Below are 18,108 nucleotides of genomic sequence, written 5' to 3' on the forward strand. Positions count from 1 at the left end.
TACAATATAGTCCCTCATTATTTCTTATAATTATGTTTTGATATTCATTTAAATATAAATTAAATAAATTATAAAAAATATTATACAAACACGCGACGCATGCGTCCGTATATTAGTAATAATAAATAGGGAGATTTTCTTAAATAGACTTCATACAATTACTATAATCAATTTTAGTCTTTAGTTAAATTAATTTACCAAAATAGTCTTTTTATCATATCAAATTACATAGATATCCCCTATCATTTAAACTTTATTCACCATCAGTTTCTTTATCTCAAACTCTTTATTTGATTTTCACAATTTCTCAAATAATCTTGTGAATTCCATGTATTTGGACATAGAGTGGTGATAATTTGATATAATTATTTTGTCGAGTATCATTTTTATACATTTTATTTTTTGAAGGTTTGTTGTGCATACTCATAAACTGTTAGCATGGAATAAAGTAAAGACTTAATTGAGACCATCATATTTTTTGTTTATATTTGTATAAACTCACATTGATGTAATTATTACTGTTTCATAACCATGGTGATTGGTGATTTTGTTTATATTATTTTAGATGAGCAAAAATAGTAATTAAAATATTATAACCTTGATGGTTTCGTATATACTCATTTAAACTAACAATTCATAATTTTATTAAAATATTTTTATTGATATAAGTAAGTAGTATTAAAAAAATTAATATATTGTAAATTAAATAAAACAGAACAAATGTTAAATCAACTCTTAAAGAGAAATAATAAATAATTAAACAAATGAATCACGAAAATGAAACATGTGTGTTTATAGAAAAAGATATTTTAAGATTTTTTAATTAAATAAGACATAATACAAAATATATAACAAAGAATGTTATTTTTAAAATTATGAATAATCAATTTCTCAAAATAAAAAATAGGGTATATTCATTTCTATGTAGCTCCAAATTATTATTACGAAAGCGACACAAAATCTACCTAAACCTCTCTACGTCGTATATGTTGACAATACTTCCTCTCCAAACCGGCGATCAGTAGAGCCACTCCTACCGCCGCCGCTATGTTCATGTTAGTGAATTGCTCCCACTGTCGTACACCGTTACAGCTGCCGCATGGCGCCCGATCCATCCGATGTGCCATTTGTCAGGCTGTTACGCAGATGGGCGACCCTCGGAACGCTCCACCACCACCACATCACGCGCCTATGACTCGAGGGCCACCGCCTCCTCCCTCTCCTTACAACCACGCGCCTCCGAACCCTCCCCCGAATCCTCACGGCCGTAAAAAAGCTGTCATCGTCGGCATATCGTACAGGTTCTCCCGCCACGAGCTGAAGGGATGCTTAAATGATGCTAAGTGCATGAAATATCTCTTGATCAATAAGTTCCAGTTTCCAGAATCTTCGATTCTCATGCTCACTGGTAAATCGAGAAAGATTGAAAAGAATTCCCGTCTTTTTGCAATTTTCGTTCCTTTTGTATGTATGTGGCTATCTGTGTTTTCCTTTTCTCGAGAAAGTTGGGAGTTAGACACAAAGATGGCTAGTGCTTCGGTAAAACTTGAAGTGGCAATATCTTCTTTGTTTTCCCTGGAATCGGGTGTTTTGTGCTCAGGGTATTTAAGAGTGCAGGTGGAATTTTCGATGCAAACATAGTGAAGGTTAAAAATTCCTGGTAGTCAGTTATGCATTTCGATATGGGGCCTAGAAATGTTAAACAGTTAATCGTGCTGTTACAATTTATCAATTATTTTAATTCATAGTGTAATTTTTGCAGTGAGCTACACTGTTGGAATTCTTTCATTGACAGACTACTGGGGTACTCTGATAATGCTTAATTGATGCTCTGTGGTCTTGTCTATACTGAAATGTCATTCTTTATTTTTGGTATCGAGGAACCTCATTTGAACTGTTTCTTTCCCTCTATACAGTTGAATTACTTAAGAGGAATGTAGGTGGGGAGATATTATAATTTGATAGCTTCAGGAAAACAGCATTATCAAGCTCTGTCGTACCCTTTTAGCTGCCCCTTCTGAGGGGGGATTTTTATTATTTTTCTTTGTGCAATTGGTTTTAATTTACCGTCTTTGTGGCCACAATTACTATGAAGTGAATACTTTTTCTTTGCCTTGGTTGCTACCACCATGTTTCTATTTAAATGGTTTTTAGTCATTAATTGTCATGGAATTAAGGGAAGTGGACTATCATGGCGTATTCTGAATATAAGGTCTCTCATTTCTTTCATAATCAATCCAAATGCAGAAGAAGAAAGAGATCCCTACAGAATTCCAACAAAGCAAAATATGCGAATGGCATTGTATTGGCTTTTACAAGGATGTCAACCAGGAGATTCCTTGGTGTTTCATTATTCTGGCCATGGTTCAAGGCAAAGGAACTACAATGGAGATGAAGTTGATGGATATGATGAAACCTTGTGTCCTCTTGACTTTGAAACACAGGGTATGGTTGTAGATGACGAGATTAATGCATCTATTGTGAGACCTCTACCTCACGGTGTTAAGCTTCATGCAATAATAGATGCGTGTCATAGCGGAACAGTTCTTGATTTACCGTTTCTATGCCGGATGAATAGGTAGGCTTAAAATACCTTTTATTTATATTTTCAAGAGTGACATAATCCTGTGTTTTTATCATATCTGATTAGAAGTTGGTGGTGTAGTTTTTGGAATCACGACTGGTATCTCATAAAATTTTAATAATAAATGGTGCCAAAGTAAGATGTAACACGATACTGATTGTCATCTGCCAAATATGTTAGACAAGTGTGGTGCTTAAGTTTCCAATAAATTCAATTCTCTTTCAATGTTATCTATGTTTGTTTTACCCTCATTTCCCTCTCTACAGACAGCAACTAATCATCCTCATGTTTAGCTTTAGATATAATACTGCATGGGGTCATGGGTTTTAATTTTTAATCTATTATGTGGCCAAGCCCATTATTTCTCTAGATTAGGCTACTGACACAGGAACCACTAAAGTGGGAAAACAAACTGTGGGCACTTAGTTCCTAGACCTGGAATGTTTTCGGTGTTTTGTAGAAATGGGATCAATGGAATCAGTTGGCTAATCAAAAATTGAATTGGGTTGTTTCTTCAGTTACTTGCATGGTAGGGTAATGTTATGTTCTTGTTGATCTTGTTTGGTATCCATTAGTTACTCATGTCAATTGAGCTGCACCGTATAGTAATCCATTCAGTTATTCGGTAGCTGTTTTCTGTATAAAACTGAACCTTGGTAATGACCAGTCTGTTCCTCACTTTCACAAGTTTGTCATCCAAGAAAAAGCATGTTGGAAGAAAATATCAATGCCTTCACCACTTAAGGCGATGAGGTTCTATGATCAATGTTATAGTGACCATCTCATTATTATTTATGAATCATTCCTTGAAGGGTCATTACCATGACATAAAATGGAAGTTATCTGTTGTTTGATCAAAATGTCAAGCAATGGTGTTAAGCTTCTAAACTTTAAGAAAGATGTTTGGAGGCTGGTGTTTCCATTGATTTATAGAATAAGGATTCTTGAAACTTTTCGATTGCTTTCATGGTGGCATTTAATCATGTAGACTCAAAATAATGATGACTCTCATATCCTTGAGTAGTAGTACTAAATTGTCGTGTGGGTATGTCAGTCATTAGTATTCCTTTCTGTACCAAAAGAATGCTTTTCTTTTTGCTGTATTAAATATTATGGTTTGCTTCTTATATCAAAACAGGAGTGGACAATATGCGTGGGAGGACCATCGTCCTCGATCAGGTGTGTGGAAAGGAACAAATGGTGGTGAGGTAATTTCTTTTAGTGGTTGTGATGATGATCAAACCTCGGCTGATACCTCTGTAAGTTAAGAATGTTGATAGGAACATTAAAATATTATGTTATGAAACAAGAAACTTGTTAAGGTATTATTTTCCTTCTATCTTTCGATTAGGCTCTATCAAAAATCACTTCAACAGGTGCCATGACCTTCTGTTTTATTCAAGCCATCGAGCGCGGGCATGGAACCACGTATGGGACCATATTAACTGCCATGCGTGCAGCTATTCGAGATGCTGGCAGTTCAGGTGGCGGTCTTGGTGATGGTGCTGTTACATCGCTTCTTACTATGCTTCTCACAGGAGGTAGTGTTAGTTCTGGCGGCCTCAGACAGGTATTATTATAAACCAAAACATATATATTGGAATCAAATTTTGATGATGTTATGTGATTAGTTACTTCTTAGAAAAATTTTCTAGCTTATTCTTTCATCCCAATATATTTTCACATTTATAAAAATTAAAAGTGTAATTTGAAATTCTATGGAAAGAGAGAATAGATTAATAGAGTCCTAGCTATTAAATGTTATGTTAGAATTCTCTATACAACATATTTTTATTTCTTTAAAATTCAGCAATTATATTTATATAAAATTTTGTATATGTCCACGCTGCAGTGATACATAAACATGAACGAACTCTAAAGTTCAAAACCACGAGTTGGGACCAAACTTTGTTACGATGCTATATTTCTAGTTCCTACATAGAGCATTCTATGGATGTTTTCTTCAACAAATGCGATCCTTTGATCAAGAAGCATTGTTATTAATGTTTTTAGAAGCTAGAAGCTCTTCCAATTCTATGCATCTTTTCGAATGTTTTCTTGGTGTCATAGCTACCGTTGATGATCTTAATTGTTTTTCTTGACGACAGGAGCCACAATTAACTGCATGCGAACCTTTCGACGTGTATGCTAAGCCATTTTCATTATGATATTCCGGTTTTATTTGGACGCCTGGCAATATCCGCATAAAACTACGTCGGCTTGTTTGTGATTTATACTTCTTATACTTCTACGTTTTACATTTTCAAGATACATTTTTAGAAACTTTTTCCTCTTTCCGTTGATTTTCTGTTTTTTATTTATGTAGTTAGATGCAAGGGACATCCTTTGTTGATTGTGCACATGTGTTTGTGGAGAAAAGGTATTGTGTAACGTTATTAGTGATGTACTGCGTACTCATTTGGTTTGCTGCGCCATTAGTGATGTACTGCTCATTTGATCTTTATAATTTTCATTTTGAATTCTTCAAATTTGAGTTATATACAAGTTTTTATCCTTCGAATTAGGATAGTTTTTTGGAGTTTGGGATGGATATTATGTCTTGTGTTTGGTACATTGTATGTAATCTGTTGCTATTGAATTATGACCCTTCGTTGCCCAGAATGGAGGGTACAAGATGCATTTTGGTTTGGTGTTGTATGTAACACCGAGGCACTGACTACGACATTCGGAGTAAAAGAACGCAAATACCCGTTGCGTGCACTATTGAAATTAATATAGATATTAAAAAACTATTATTATTTTAAAATTTATTTAAAAAATAATGGAAATTGAATTGAAGAATTGATTAAAAAGTTCGTAAATTCGATATACGAAACAAGTTTGGTGTCGAATTCATTTTGTTATATATCATGTATGACACAAAATGTGGGTACCGAATATAGAATTCGAAATTTCAATTTTAAATCCATCGGCATAAATTTTACAATAAAATAATGCGTTTTTCCAAACATTTACTTCAAATCTTATATAATAGTATATTCTTAAAATAAATAAATTATTTATTATCTTTGTTTAATATCTATTTATAAATTTAACAAAATAAAAACAAAAAACGCGATCAATCCTCACCAAAACGTGGCCAACCTGAGACTCCAACACCTTCACACGTGCGGCCCCTTAGCACCTCAAATCAGTAGTCCCTTACACAAGAACAACAAAAAACGTGAGTTACATGTAAAGAACTTGCATATTTCATGACAAAAATCGCAAAAACTTATGCCACACGTTAGATTGAAGGCTTCTTATGCAAAAACATACAAACAACGTATATTGCTGTGAATGATGTAAAAAAACGAAATATAGGCGTGTCTTTGTGTCATTACGCTCGAAAACCTTGATACTGACGCGCAAAACTTGCACCGAAGAGACGGGGAATGAGCTTTATGAAAAACTTGGGGAGAAACTCGAAGGGGCTGCTGTAAAACTCTCGAAAATACCCGCTGGAGGATGAAGGAGGGGTGGCGGAATAGCTTACACCAGGCTTAAGGTTTTTAGGATAGAGTTTAGGTTATAATATAAGGTACGCTAATGAGCCTTTAATTAAAAATAAAGTGATAGGAAGGGTTTAGCCCTATTAAGCAATAAAATAATTTCATCAAGCCCAAAAACACTCCCCAAAAATATTTTGTTTATGTACGTTTTTGAAAATATTGTCTGGACCCTCAAAAAGTCTCTCGAGTCGCTAAAATTTGCGTACCGGTTTAAATAAGATCCGGCGAGTAAAAATACTCCACCTAGGCCCATTTTCGAAAATCTCACTTATTTACACTATATATTAAATAATTAAAAATAATTATTTAATAAAAACACTTTTCATTAACTGTCATCGGTCTCCATTCTTCATTTGAGCATGAAAAATCGCTAAAAGCCCTATATCATGCAATCTTAATAAACCAATAATTAAAAAACATATTCATGTTAAAATCATGCATTTAATGTATTTAAATAATTAAATTAAAATACATAAAAATTTGATAACTTATATGCATGTGGTTCACATGAATTTTCAAATTTTTGGGACGTTACCGTTGTTGTTAGACTGAATAATTCAGATCCAATTCTCAAGGCATTCAGATCCAATTTTTATGGTTTATTTAAATCCATTTTTACCGACTTCACCAAATAATATAAACTCCATTACAAATATGAAGTCTCAACACCTTTGAAATATGCATGCAAGACCATCATTTCAAATGATGTTTTGAATTATATTCTACATCAAAGAGAATGCTCATTTATAAGTTATCATCTACTAATTTTAATTAATTAAAATAATGTCATATATATCAAATACGCGAGATACTAGTAATCATATAAACATAAGTTGTTTACCAGACAAAAGGAAAATGCAGGATGAATCACTCTTTAAGGCCTACTCTATGGTGTATATATGTATATATAAACCTAACTCTATGGTGAACTAATAGATGATTAATTGATTCAAATTAATGTGCTAATTATATTTGGTTAATGAATCAATAAAATGTTAATATATATATATATATATATATATATATATATTCGATTTTACTATTTTTTTTACGAAAATGTTAATTAGATGTCGAAAAATAACGACTGTGGATGACATAAAAGTTACAAAACAAAAATTGTAACATGAAAATGATTGCTTTCAACACTAATTCTCCTTTTAACTAATGAAATAAAAATATCATGATTTAAACATCATCAATAAATACATATTGACAAAAACGTACGTAAGACGGTCTCACAGGTCATATTTTGTGGTATGAATATTTTATTTGAGTCATCCATGAAAAAATATTACTTTTTATGTTAAGATTATTACTTTTTATTGTAAATATCGACAGGATTGATCCGTCTCATAGATAAAAATTCGTGAGTCACTTCATGAAAGACGTGTTCATACATATTTTATTTCACTGCAATTATTTCCGGATAAAATAATAATACTATTCTTTCTCTTTCGCTAGGATTGTACTCAACACAGATTTTCTTCTTCTTCCTTCATATTTTTTGATTTTGCTCTGTGGATGTGCGGTCATGGTTCCCGCCATTAATTGAAAACCCTAATTTGACGTTCTACATTCCAGGTAATTTTAGTTTTGTTAGCAACGAAACGCAGTCTTTCGTTTTATTACTTAACCGCCGTTTAGATTATTTCTTCTTTTCTCCCTTTTTTGCGTGCATGAAAATTATAGGTTTTGATGGTTTTTGATTGATCGGTGAATCTGTGTAGAGTAACAAGTTTACTGAGAGTTCTGGGAGAGCGGCGATTTTTTCCCCGGAGATTAGGATTTATGTCCCATAATCCATCAAGGGCTGACAGGAGTGAGTCTACGCAGCACAATAAACCAGATCGATCTGCAAGCTTCAATCAGCAGCGCCAATTCTCCGGGAGTGTCTCCAATAAGGGTGGCGGCGGCAGCTCCACCGCCCCCTTAAATTATTATAATCATGGGTACGCTTTTCATATAATTAAACTCCAGACTAGGTTTTTTCTTCGCTCATTTACGACTTGTTCTTGTTCATGCATGTGGTTATGCGTGAATTGATCGCTTGGTTATGGATGTTGGCGTCACCTAAAGTTCGTTTATGTTATACGGCTTAAATGATGGCTAGTGAATTGCTTTTGTGTGTGTTTTTGTGAGATGCAGTGTCAAGAAATATTATGGCAATGCACCAGGAGTGCAGTCAAGGCCAAGAAGCCCGAATGTGAGGACAGGTTTTGGTAATTCATATACATCACAGGCAGCGCAGAATGATGCTCACAAACAGCAGCCGGCCAACAGTGAGTTGTTTGCTTTCTCCCATTTGTATTTTGTTAACCTTCTCGTTGTGAGGATTGAGATGCTTTTGATTAGTTCTCGAGGAACCTTATTCATGTGTGGGCATAAGCTTAAATTTTGATGTTGAATACAAAATTGTCCGAAACATTCAACTAAAAATTTAGGTCATTGCTAGAGGATATGTTTTGGTAGGAAGATGTTGATCTTTAGGGTGATCAGATTCCTTCAAAATAAATTACATTATAGGACAAGGAGGATGTGTTCTTTTGTGCGTGAAAAGATTTAGTTTTTCACTACAGCATGGATGTGTTGAAAGATGTAAACCATGGTATTTGCCCCAAATATATAATAGCCCTAATGTTTGTGGATTAAAAAAATTGACAGGACACAAAAAGTTGCAGCTGGGTGTTGAACTTTGTATCCCAGCTGGAGTCTGTGCTTTGTCATGTAGGCGTGATTCTCTTTGATGTTAGTGCACCTGGAGCACAGTTGTCGAGGGCGCAAGGCGCACAAAGGATATGAAGCCTGGGGCCTTGCGCAAGGCGTAAGGCGAGGCGCGCGTCTTACCTAAGCAAGACACACATTTTTTAATTTTTTTAAAAATATATTTATATTAGAATAAATATATTTAAATATGAAATAATTGTGTCACAATGCCACACAAAAAAAAAATTCAAAGTAATTAGTAACATGATTAAAATTCTTCATTCATTCAAATCAAGTTCATATTCTTTTATCAAATCATCAGAGTCCCCAGAACATTCGGACTTGTATTGTTCTTGGTCTTCATCATTTTTTTGATCACTATCAATTTCTTCTTCCTCTTCATTCAAAAGATGTGAAATCGGTCTTTTTCTGGTTGTTTTGGATGTAGATGTCCTATCCTTCTTTTTCTGTTCAGAGCTCTCTTCTCCCGATTCTGGTTTTGGGTTGCTAGGGTTTGAATTTGGGTCTTTTGTTTTAAACAAGTAATTAAAAAAAATTCACTCAGACGCGCTTAAACTTCCTAGGCTGGTCCATGCAAGCGTCTGGGCTCGCCTTAGTGCATCGCTGCGTCTGGGATGACCCCAGGCGCCAGGTCCTCGCTTGGTGTCGCCTTTGACAACTATGACTTGGAGTATCTCTGGGTTCACTAACTTGCACTTGGAGAGCCTGGATCCACGGGCATGCCTGAAACAACAATGGTTATACGACAAATTTTGTTGTAGTTATCTTTTGCAAATGTACGTGATTTATGTTTTGCCTGTCTGTGCTCTAGATATTCGAGGAATATAATAGACATTGGAGAGTAGAAAGAAACCATTTTTGATATAGTGTTTGGATAACATATTTCGAAGATTGATGTGTTTGGATAACATATTTCAGGTTTTTGTTTTCTGATTGTTTATATTTTTATGACTTGATTTAGGAGTGTCTGATGCACCAGTTACCAGTTCCGCTTCCAATGTCGATCCGATGGATGCTACAACTCAACAACTCAACCAAGTTGTACCAAGGCCTCCATCTTCTGATATTTCTGTTGCATCTTCGTCATCCAATCTTTCTACTGCTAGTTCTGAACCTAAGGCCCCTATTACACCTGCAAAACGTATGGCAAATGATTTTAAACAGTTTTAACTGTTGATTTTTTTCAGACATCTATTTACTAGTATACTCTTGTGATAAAGAAGTGATTTCTAGACAATAGTGTGATTGACAATTTTCCTTTTTCTACTTTCCAGCTCCAGGAGATGCATCAAGGTCATTTCCCTTGCAGTTTGGATCCATAAGTCCTGGTTTTATGAATGGTGTGCAGGTATGTCTCATTTACACGGAGTGCGAATAATCACTTATGTCTCTCACCCCATTTTCTCTTGTTAATGACTCTAGCTCTTCAAACACAAGGTTATTTTCTGATTTGTTTGTAGATACCTGCTCGAACAAGCTCTGCACCACCAAATTTGGATGAGCAAAAAAGGGATCAGGTTTGTTGTTTCTATTATCCAATTGTTTACCTCATATGAAAGTTATTTTCCCATGGTAATAGATGAGAGCTAGATGCTTTCCTTTTGGCCATTCAAATTTTCGAACTTTGATTAAGCTTATAATTGTTTTAGATGTATAATATTATGCTTGTTTCAAGTTGCTCACCAGATGATTTGATGATTCTTTTTCTGACAGGTCCGGCATCAATCTTTAAGGACTGCTGCTCCTGCAAAACCACTTTCATCCATTCCCAAACAGCTTTCGACAAAGAAGGATGCTGGGACTTTTGACCAATCTAATGCTGGTGAATCTCAGCCAGTGTCCTTGTCTAGGAGGTATACTCAAGTTTCCGCTGCACCACCTATGGCTCAAACTCAGAAGCCTTCTGTACTCTCTGTCCCTGGTGTGCCCATGCAGCTACCGTTTCACCAGTCACAAGTCACTGTTCAGTTTGGCGGTCCCAATCCACAAATTCAATCTCAGTCTATGTCAGGAACATCATTGCCATTGCCAATGCCGGTGCCATTGCCCTTGTCACTGGGTAACCCACCAGTGCAGCAGCCCATGTTTGTTTCAGGTCTTCCACCGCATTCAATGCAGTCTCAAGGAATGATGCATCAAGGACAGGCCTCGAACTTTCCATCACAAATGAGCCCTCAGTTGGGAAACTTTGGAATGAATATGGTCTCACAGTTTCCTCAGCAGCAGGCTGTCAAATATAGCGGTTCTCGTAAAACCGTGAAGATCACTCATCCAGAAACTCATGAAGAGTTGAGGCTTAATGGCTCACCTGGTCTGAGGTCACACTCTAATGTGCAACCTCAATCACAGCATATTCCATCTTTTCCTCCCAATCACCTGATGAATTTTTACAATGCCACTTCTTTCTATTTTCCTGCTGCTGGCTCTGTTCCTCCTACTACTACTCAGGTTCCGCCCACTTCTCAGCCACCAAAGTTTTATAACCAGGTTGTTGCTTTGTGTAATTCTATTTTTGCTGTATTATTAGCCTTGTAAAAACCATGCCTCAAATGTGTACATCGTCAGTTTGGATGGAGTTGGTTTTTAAACATGTCACGATCTTTTTACATCAATTTCCGCAGGTAACGATGAAGCCAGCCATTGATCCTCATGGGGAGAAAGAAGTATTAAAACCTACAAGTTCTATATCTGTTGTAAAGGCGCAGTCTTTGAAGCCTTCAAAGTTACGCATGGATGATTTGCCCCTGCCAAAAAAGGAAATTGGGCCTTCAGCTTCTAGTGTTTTACCAGAGTCAAGACCTGGACCAGGAACATCATTGACATCTGAGTTGCCATCAAGTTCCGTGGGTGTAGAGGTTAATGTGCTTGCCACTTCAGCTGTTACATTTGCTGCTGCCAATGGTTTTGCATCGAAGTCAACCACCGTGGCTGAGGAAGTACGTAATGGAGTATTACCTGATCCCTTTGAAAGCGAATATAAAAAATCAGACAAAACTGGCCAGCAGGATCAGGTATTTTATTTGTTGTTTGCAGTCCAAATGTATGTGGCGGTGCACGTTGAGCAAGTTTACTGTGGCTTATTGGCATAATTATAAGGGAAATGACGTATGCTAGCCCATCTAAGAAGACTATTTTAAAATAGCCTTCTTTACTAAGTATTATGTTATACAACCTTCTGTTGTTTAAAAATCCTAAAAGACCATAATTATCATTTTCCTTTTCCTAATCTTAATTGATTATTACAACTCAAGTAAGATTCCTTTTTAAAATTACTTAAATAAATTTATTTCATCAAGCATTATTCTTTTCTTAAGATAAGAAGGTTTCCACCGAATAATTTGTTTTTTTTATTGAATAAATTAAAAACAATGCTCATATCAGTTTAAGAAAGTCGGTGAAATCTGACAACCTCTACACTACTTTTTCAAATTTGTTGATAGGACAAATAAACTGTAGTTTTATCTTTACTAATGCATACTAATGTTTATTTTTAAATGTTTGAACTTTAGATTTGATATTTTATTTCACTTTATCAATGTCGTTTATTATTATTATTAACTATAATAATGAGAATTAACATTATTATTTTTATTTTTATTTTTATTAACTTTTTGCTATCAAATTTAATTTTATTGTTTTTATCACATACTTTTTATTGAAAAAAAGAAAAAAAAAAAGAAAAAGAAAGTATGATTCTGCATTACTACCCCATTTTGCGAAATAGTAACTGTTTTTACTTTTTTTTTAAATAACTCCAACTTATCTTTTATTTGGCTATCAATTTTGATGGGAAATTCCATATTCCAGTTTTACATGTTTTGTTGTTTATAAACTTTCAGATTTTACAAATGAACCTGTGCCTTTGCAATTCAATAAATATGCTTATATGTTTATGTAAAAAGAGTTAAAAGGAAAGTTAAAAAAAATTGGTTTTAAAGGATCTATTTGGAACTTAACATAGTTATAGGCTATATTTAAAAGTTAAGTTAATTGATGGCCAAAATTCATTTTAGTAGTTCATAGAAGGCTTTTTTAGAGAATAGCTAATTATAAATTCACACTATCAGGTCAGCTGGCAATCAACCTCTCATTCAAAATATCCTCTTCAACTTTCAGAAATTGAAGCTGTAGAAGCTATATCTACTTCATCGAGAACTAATATTGTATCCGAACCTGTGAAGGAATTGTTGCCTACTGTAGGTGGTGCGTCTTCTGAGGCTTCCAATCTTTTAAGTGAAGGTGCTGCTGAAAGGAAGACTAGTGACACAGCTAAGAGTCTAGGCACCTCATACATAAAAAGCAGACAGCTGAAACCTGACATGGTTGGTGGAAAGGAAGATGCAGAAGCCATAATCTTGAACACCGATCAGAATAGTTTGGATACATCAATGAAACCTCGTTCTTTAGAATCATCAGAAATTTGTAAAACAGAGGAGAGCTCATTGCAGGAGGTTGCATCTACTGCAGATGGTTTATTGGAACGGGCAAAGCAAAAGACAGAAGAACCTTCAGGTTGCTGCTATGATGATACCAAAGTGGGAGATCATGTATTTGAGTCTGCTCACACCGCATATTGTGAAGGTGTTGAGAATTCTGCGTCACTGAACGGTTTATCTGCTCAAGATATAAATGTTATAATTTCAGACATGCCTTTAATCATGCCTGAGAACATTAGCACAAGGCCTGCTACGGTAGATCACGAGTCTTCCCCTGTTTTAGTTGCATCTCTTGAAGGTGTTTTGACATATGAAAATGAAGATAATGACCACAATAGTCTAGACATAATTTCTCCTTCTCCAGCTATCGCCAACGAGAAAATATTGTCTTCAGATACAAATGTGAAAAAGATTGTAGTCCTCAGAGGAAAGAAGAAAAAAAAAGAGTTGTACAAAAAAGCAGAAGCTGCCGGTACGAGTTCGGATATGTATATGGCATACAAGGGTCCCGAGGAAAAGAAAGAAAACGCTACGCTTGCAGAGGATTTAAAAAACATTTCAAGCTCTAGCATCAAACAGACATCTGTTGATGTACCTGACCAAAATGCCTCGTTAACTGAGAAACCAGCTCAAAGTAGAGTTGAGCCAGATGATTGGGAAAATGCCGCTGAAATCCCTACTTCACAGCCAGAATCTTCAAATAATGAAATTCAGAGTGATGATAGAGATGGCGATGGCTTGATGATAAAACGGTATTCTCGAGATTTCCTCTTCAAATTTGCAGAGCAATGTACTGATCTCCCAGAAGCATTTGAAATTACCTTTGATGTTGCTGACACATTTATGGTATCTAGTTCCCGTTTTTCACGCGAGCCACATCCTAGTCCTGGACGAAACATTGATAGACCAACTGGAGGCTCGAGGTTGGATCGACGTGGAAGTGACTTGGGAAACGAGGACAAACTTAGTAAATTTCCTGTACACCTCGTGTCAGGTAGAGGAGACACGCGAGTAGACGTTGGTTATGTGGGTAATGTTACCGGGTTTCGAAATAGTCAAGGAGGCAATTATGGTGTTCCAAGGAATCCACGGGGTCAGACATCCGTCCACTATTCTGTGGGCATTCTCTCTGGGCCAATCCAGTCCCTTGATCTCCAGGGAGGCCTGCAAAGAAATAACTCCGATTCTGACAGGTGGCAACGTGGAGCTGGTTTCCAGAAGGGTTTGATTCCTTATCCTCAGACCCCCCTACAAGTCATGCACAAAGCTGAGAAAAAGTATGAGATTGGTAAGATCACTGACGAGGAAGAAGCAAAACAGAGGCAGTTAAAGTCTATCTTGAACAAGCTTACCCCACAAAACTTCGAGAAGCTGTTCGAGCAAGTGAAAGAAGTGAACATTGACAATTTTGTTACTTTGTCAGGGGTGATATCCCAGATTTTTGATAAAGCTCTGATGGAGCCCACCTTTTGCGAAATGTATGCCAACTTCTGTTTTCACCTTGCAGCAGGTTTACCTAATTTGAGAGTGGACAATGAAACAATCACTTTCAAAACGCTACTCCTGAACAAATGTCAAGAAGAATTCGAGAGGGGAGAAAGAGAGGAAGAGGAGGCAAATAAAGCGGAGGAAGAAGGTGAAAATAAACGTACAGCAGAAGAGAGAGAAGAGAAGAGACTCCAAGCGAGGAGACGCATGTTGGGTAATATTAGACTAATTGGAGAGCTGTACAAGAAAAAAATGTTGACTGCGAGAATAATGCACGAGTGCATTAATAAGTTGTTGGGTCAGTATCAAACTCCCGATGAAGAAAATATTGAAGCGTTGTGCAAATTGATGAGCACGATCGGTGAGATGATAGATCATCCTAAAGCAAAGGAACACATGGATGCCTATTTTGACATTATGGCTAATCTGTCTAGAAATATGGAGCTGTCATCTAGGGTAAGGTTCATGCTTAAAGATGTTATTGATCTTAGAAAGAATAGGTGGCAGCAGAGGAGGAAAGTTGAAGGTCCAAAAAAAATTGACGAGGTACACAGAGATGCTGCTCAAGAGAGGCAAGCACAAGCTAGTAGGTTAGGTCGTGCTCCGAGTATGGGTAGCTCTGTCAGACGGGGTCCACCTGTCGATTTTGCTCCGAGTATGGGTAGCTATGTCAAACGGGATCCACCTGTTGATTTTGCTCCTCGAACTCCTAGTATGTTGCCTTCTCCAAATTCCCAGATGAGCGGCTTTCGTGCTGTCCCACCTCTGACATATGGTTATGGTTCTCAGGATGTTAGTACCGAAGAGAAACATTCCCTTGAGAGTAGGACAATGTCTGTTCCTCTGTCTCAAAGACCTCTTGGGGATGAGCCTATAACTCTTGGGCCTCAAGGTGGTCTTGCAAGGGGAATGGCTTTCAGAGGGCATCCATCAGCACCTAGTATTCCTCTGCCTGAGATGCCGAATCCTGGAGATTCAAGGAGGACGGGAACTGGTCTGAATGGATTCAGTTCAATGCGAGATCGTTATATGCCAGACATATTTGCTGCTTCGCCCAATTATGAGCAGTCGCTTCCACCTGATGAAAAAGTTGCCCATGGGAATAGAGAAATTAGAAATGTAGATCATGGCTTTGATAGATTTCTTCCTGCTTCTCCACCTACTCGTGGTGCACCCCCAATATGTACGCAAGTTGTGTCTTCAGAAATAGCGTGGCCGGAAGAGCGCCTGCGGGACAAGTCCATGGCTGCAATTAAGGAGTTCTACAGGTATGACATGTCTCCGGTATTTTTTTTTAGTCGCTGGTGTGCCATTGAGCAGCAAGTAAAAAATAATGGAACTAGGAAACTGTCACTAGTTCAAGTTACATGATAAATCTAAAAACCCTAAGAAAGAGACAAGCTTGGTAATTTTCCTGAAAACTAATGTTCTTTTCCTGGTGTGATCACCTTTGAGGGTGTCCAGTATTTCCATGTTCCTTGAAAGGTCAAATATTCTTGCTTCTATGCTCTTTGATTCCAGGGTGTATTATAAAAAAAGAATAAAAATAGTATTGAATAGGTTGTCTATCTTTGTTAATTGAGGGTTGATCTTCTCCTTAAGAAACCAGTTACATGAAAAGGTATGTAGACTCAGTATGATGTGTCATTCCTTTTAATTCGAGAGTGAATTGTTCATTGAGAAACAAGCTGATGGGAAGCTACAGTGTAACTGCTGTTTATGGTATTTGAAAATGATACTTGGATGAAGAATTGGAAGTTTGGAACTTTATGAAAGTTTCTATTCAAGTATTTTATCATGTTGAAAGTGGATTTGGAAAGGTGACTCAGATGACAAAGAGATTGCATTTATACCTACAACTTACTATGTTTGGCCACCAGTGTGTATCATGGTTTCATTGGTTGCAGAGACGGAGGGAAAGGGGGGCAGGTACTTGCACCGCCCCCTCCTCTTGCCCCATTTGTTTTTTATATATTAATTTTCATTTAAAATAATATAAGAAATAAGAAATAAACTCATAAATGACATAATGTAGTCCAAAATTAATATACTCCAATTCTCCTATTTCTTTTTTGTCTCTAATTTCAAACCTCTTTTCTCCACCATGTAGCTTTTAATTAATATTAATATTTTTATGTTTTTTTAAATATCATACTTTACTAATTATTGAAATTATTTTTTATTAAAATATTGGATCACAAGGATTAAATTATTGTTTTTTTTTGTCGTTTTTCATTTACTTGATTTCCGTGTATGTCACAGATAAATTTTGGTATTCTATCTTATTCCTTTTTTGTCAGATAATTTATATGAATTTTCTGGCTCGGCCCTGATTGGTTATTTGAACTTTGAAATATTGTTATGGGACGTTCATTTCTGTTGACTTTTAATAGTGTATTATTGCAGACATCGTGCATTATGTGCTGATATAAGTAAACTTGAAAATCTGTTTTCATTTTCTCCAGCGCGAGAGACGAAAATGAAGTTGCTTTGTGCATCAAGGATTTGAGTACCCCCAGCTTTTATCCATCTATGATATCTCTCTGGGTCATCGATTCTTTTGAGAAAAAAGACATGGAAAGAGATCTCTTGACGAAGCTGCTTATTAGCCTCGTAAAACGTCAAGATGGCACGATAAACAAGGATCAGCTCATCAAAGGGTATGCTACATTTAGTTTACTTTGAATAAAACAACGCATTAGTATGTGACATTGTCTGAATATTTGTTCATACTCGAACAGGTTTGAATATATTCTCTCCGTCCTGGAGGATACTGTAAATGATGCCCCTAGAGCAGCAGAGTTTCTAAGTCGTATTCTTGCACAAGTTATATTGGAAAACATTGTTGGTCTTTCTGCAATTGGGCGTTTGATATATGAAGGTGGAGAAGAGCAAGGGCGTCTTGTACAAATTGGGCTTGCAGCTGAAGTTGTTGGAGGTATCTTGGAGATTATCAAATCAGTAAAAGGTGATTCAGGATTGAGCGAGATGCGTTCGAGCTCTAATCTGCAGCTTGAAAACTTCAGACCTCCGGGCTCAAAAAAATCTCGGAGATTAGATAAGTTCCTTTAGAGGTTAGCGATGCTCATTTACAACCTGTAGAGATTTCTTTCTTTCTTTCTTTCTTTCTATTATATAAATTAAAGGGTGATTCTTCGCTGGGTTAATCTTTTCCTATGCTATACTTTTGTCAAGAATTTTATGATTATAATTTTATCGCAAGGGTCGGTAGAGCATCCAATAATACGCAGCATCCAGTAGTCGCTACACGAACCTATTGAGCAGCCACGTTAACATGTTTTAACTCAAAATTTTTATGTCGATATCATTTATTTGTATTATACTTTATGTTATTTTAATTTAT

At 36.2% G+C, this 18,108-nt stretch overlaps 2 protein-coding genes across 3 annotated transcripts; both read left to right on the plus strand.

The window, feature by feature from the left end:
* Positions 1–934: 934 nt before the first annotated feature.
* Positions 935–5,057, plus strand: LOC142526906 (metacaspase-1-like). Its single transcript, XM_075631566.1, has 5 exons — positions 935–1,408; positions 2,248–2,578; positions 3,723–3,843; positions 3,936–4,154; positions 4,693–5,057. The coding sequence occupies exons 1-5, from the start codon at positions 1,048–1,050 to the stop codon at positions 4,750–4,752; spliced, it is 1,092 nt and encodes a 363-aa protein (XP_075487681.1). The 5' UTR covers positions 935–1,047; the 3' UTR covers positions 4,753–5,057.
* Positions 5,058–7,528: 2,471 nt separating this feature from the next.
* Positions 7,529–17,990, plus strand: LOC142526363 (eukaryotic translation initiation factor 4G-like). 2 transcript variants are annotated; one of them, XM_075630701.1, is made up of 11 exons: positions 7,529–7,677; positions 7,824–8,045; positions 8,242–8,375; positions 9,782–9,961; positions 10,095–10,168; positions 10,281–10,337; positions 10,534–11,307; positions 11,442–11,831; positions 12,888–16,012; positions 17,210–17,404; positions 17,486–17,990. In XM_075630701.1, exons 2-11 carry the CDS (start codon positions 7,885–7,887, stop codon positions 17,814–17,816), a joined length of 5,421 nt encoding a protein of 1,806 aa, XP_075486816.1. In that variant the 5' UTR covers positions 7,529–7,677; positions 7,824–7,884; the 3' UTR covers positions 17,817–17,990. The 2 variants fall into 2 exon arrangements, with proteins under 2 accessions (XP_075486816.1, XP_075486817.1); XM_075630702.1 differs by having other exon boundaries at positions 7,537–7,677; positions 7,786–8,045.
* Positions 17,991–18,108: the final 118 nt, after the last annotated feature.

The sequence above is a fragment of the Primulina tabacum genome, chromosome 15 (genome assembly GCF_025594145.1).
Source record: "Primulina tabacum isolate GXHZ01 chromosome 15, ASM2559414v2, whole genome shotgun sequence".
NCBI lineage: Eukaryota > Viridiplantae > Streptophyta > Magnoliopsida > Lamiales > Gesneriaceae > Primulina > Primulina tabacum.

Excerpts from the sequence above, each read along its gene's own strand:
- LOC142526906 (XM_075631566.1), top strand. The coding sequence starts at position 1,048 with ATGTTCATGTTAGTGAATTGCTCCCACTGTCGTACACCGTTACAGCTG. Across the intron at positions 3,844-3,935 it reads AAACCTCGGCTGATACCTCT|GCTCTATCAAAAATCACTTC; the intron begins GTAAGTTAAGAA and ends TCTTTCGATTAG. Across the intron at positions 4,155-4,692 it reads GTTCTGGCGGCCTCAGACAG|GAGCCACAATTAACTGCATG; the intron begins GTATTATTATAA and ends TCTTGACGACAG.
- LOC142526363 (XM_075630701.1), top strand. The coding sequence starts at position 7,885 with ATGTCCCATAATCCATCAAGGGCTGACAGGAGTGAGTCTACGCAGCAC. Across the intron at positions 8,376-9,781 it reads CAAACAGCAGCCGGCCAACA|GAGTGTCTGATGCACCAGTT; the intron begins GTGAGTTGTTTG and ends GACTTGATTTAG. Across the intron at positions 11,308-11,441 it reads CACCAAAGTTTTATAACCAG|GTAACGATGAAGCCAGCCAT; the intron begins GTTGTTGCTTTG and ends CAATTTCCGCAG.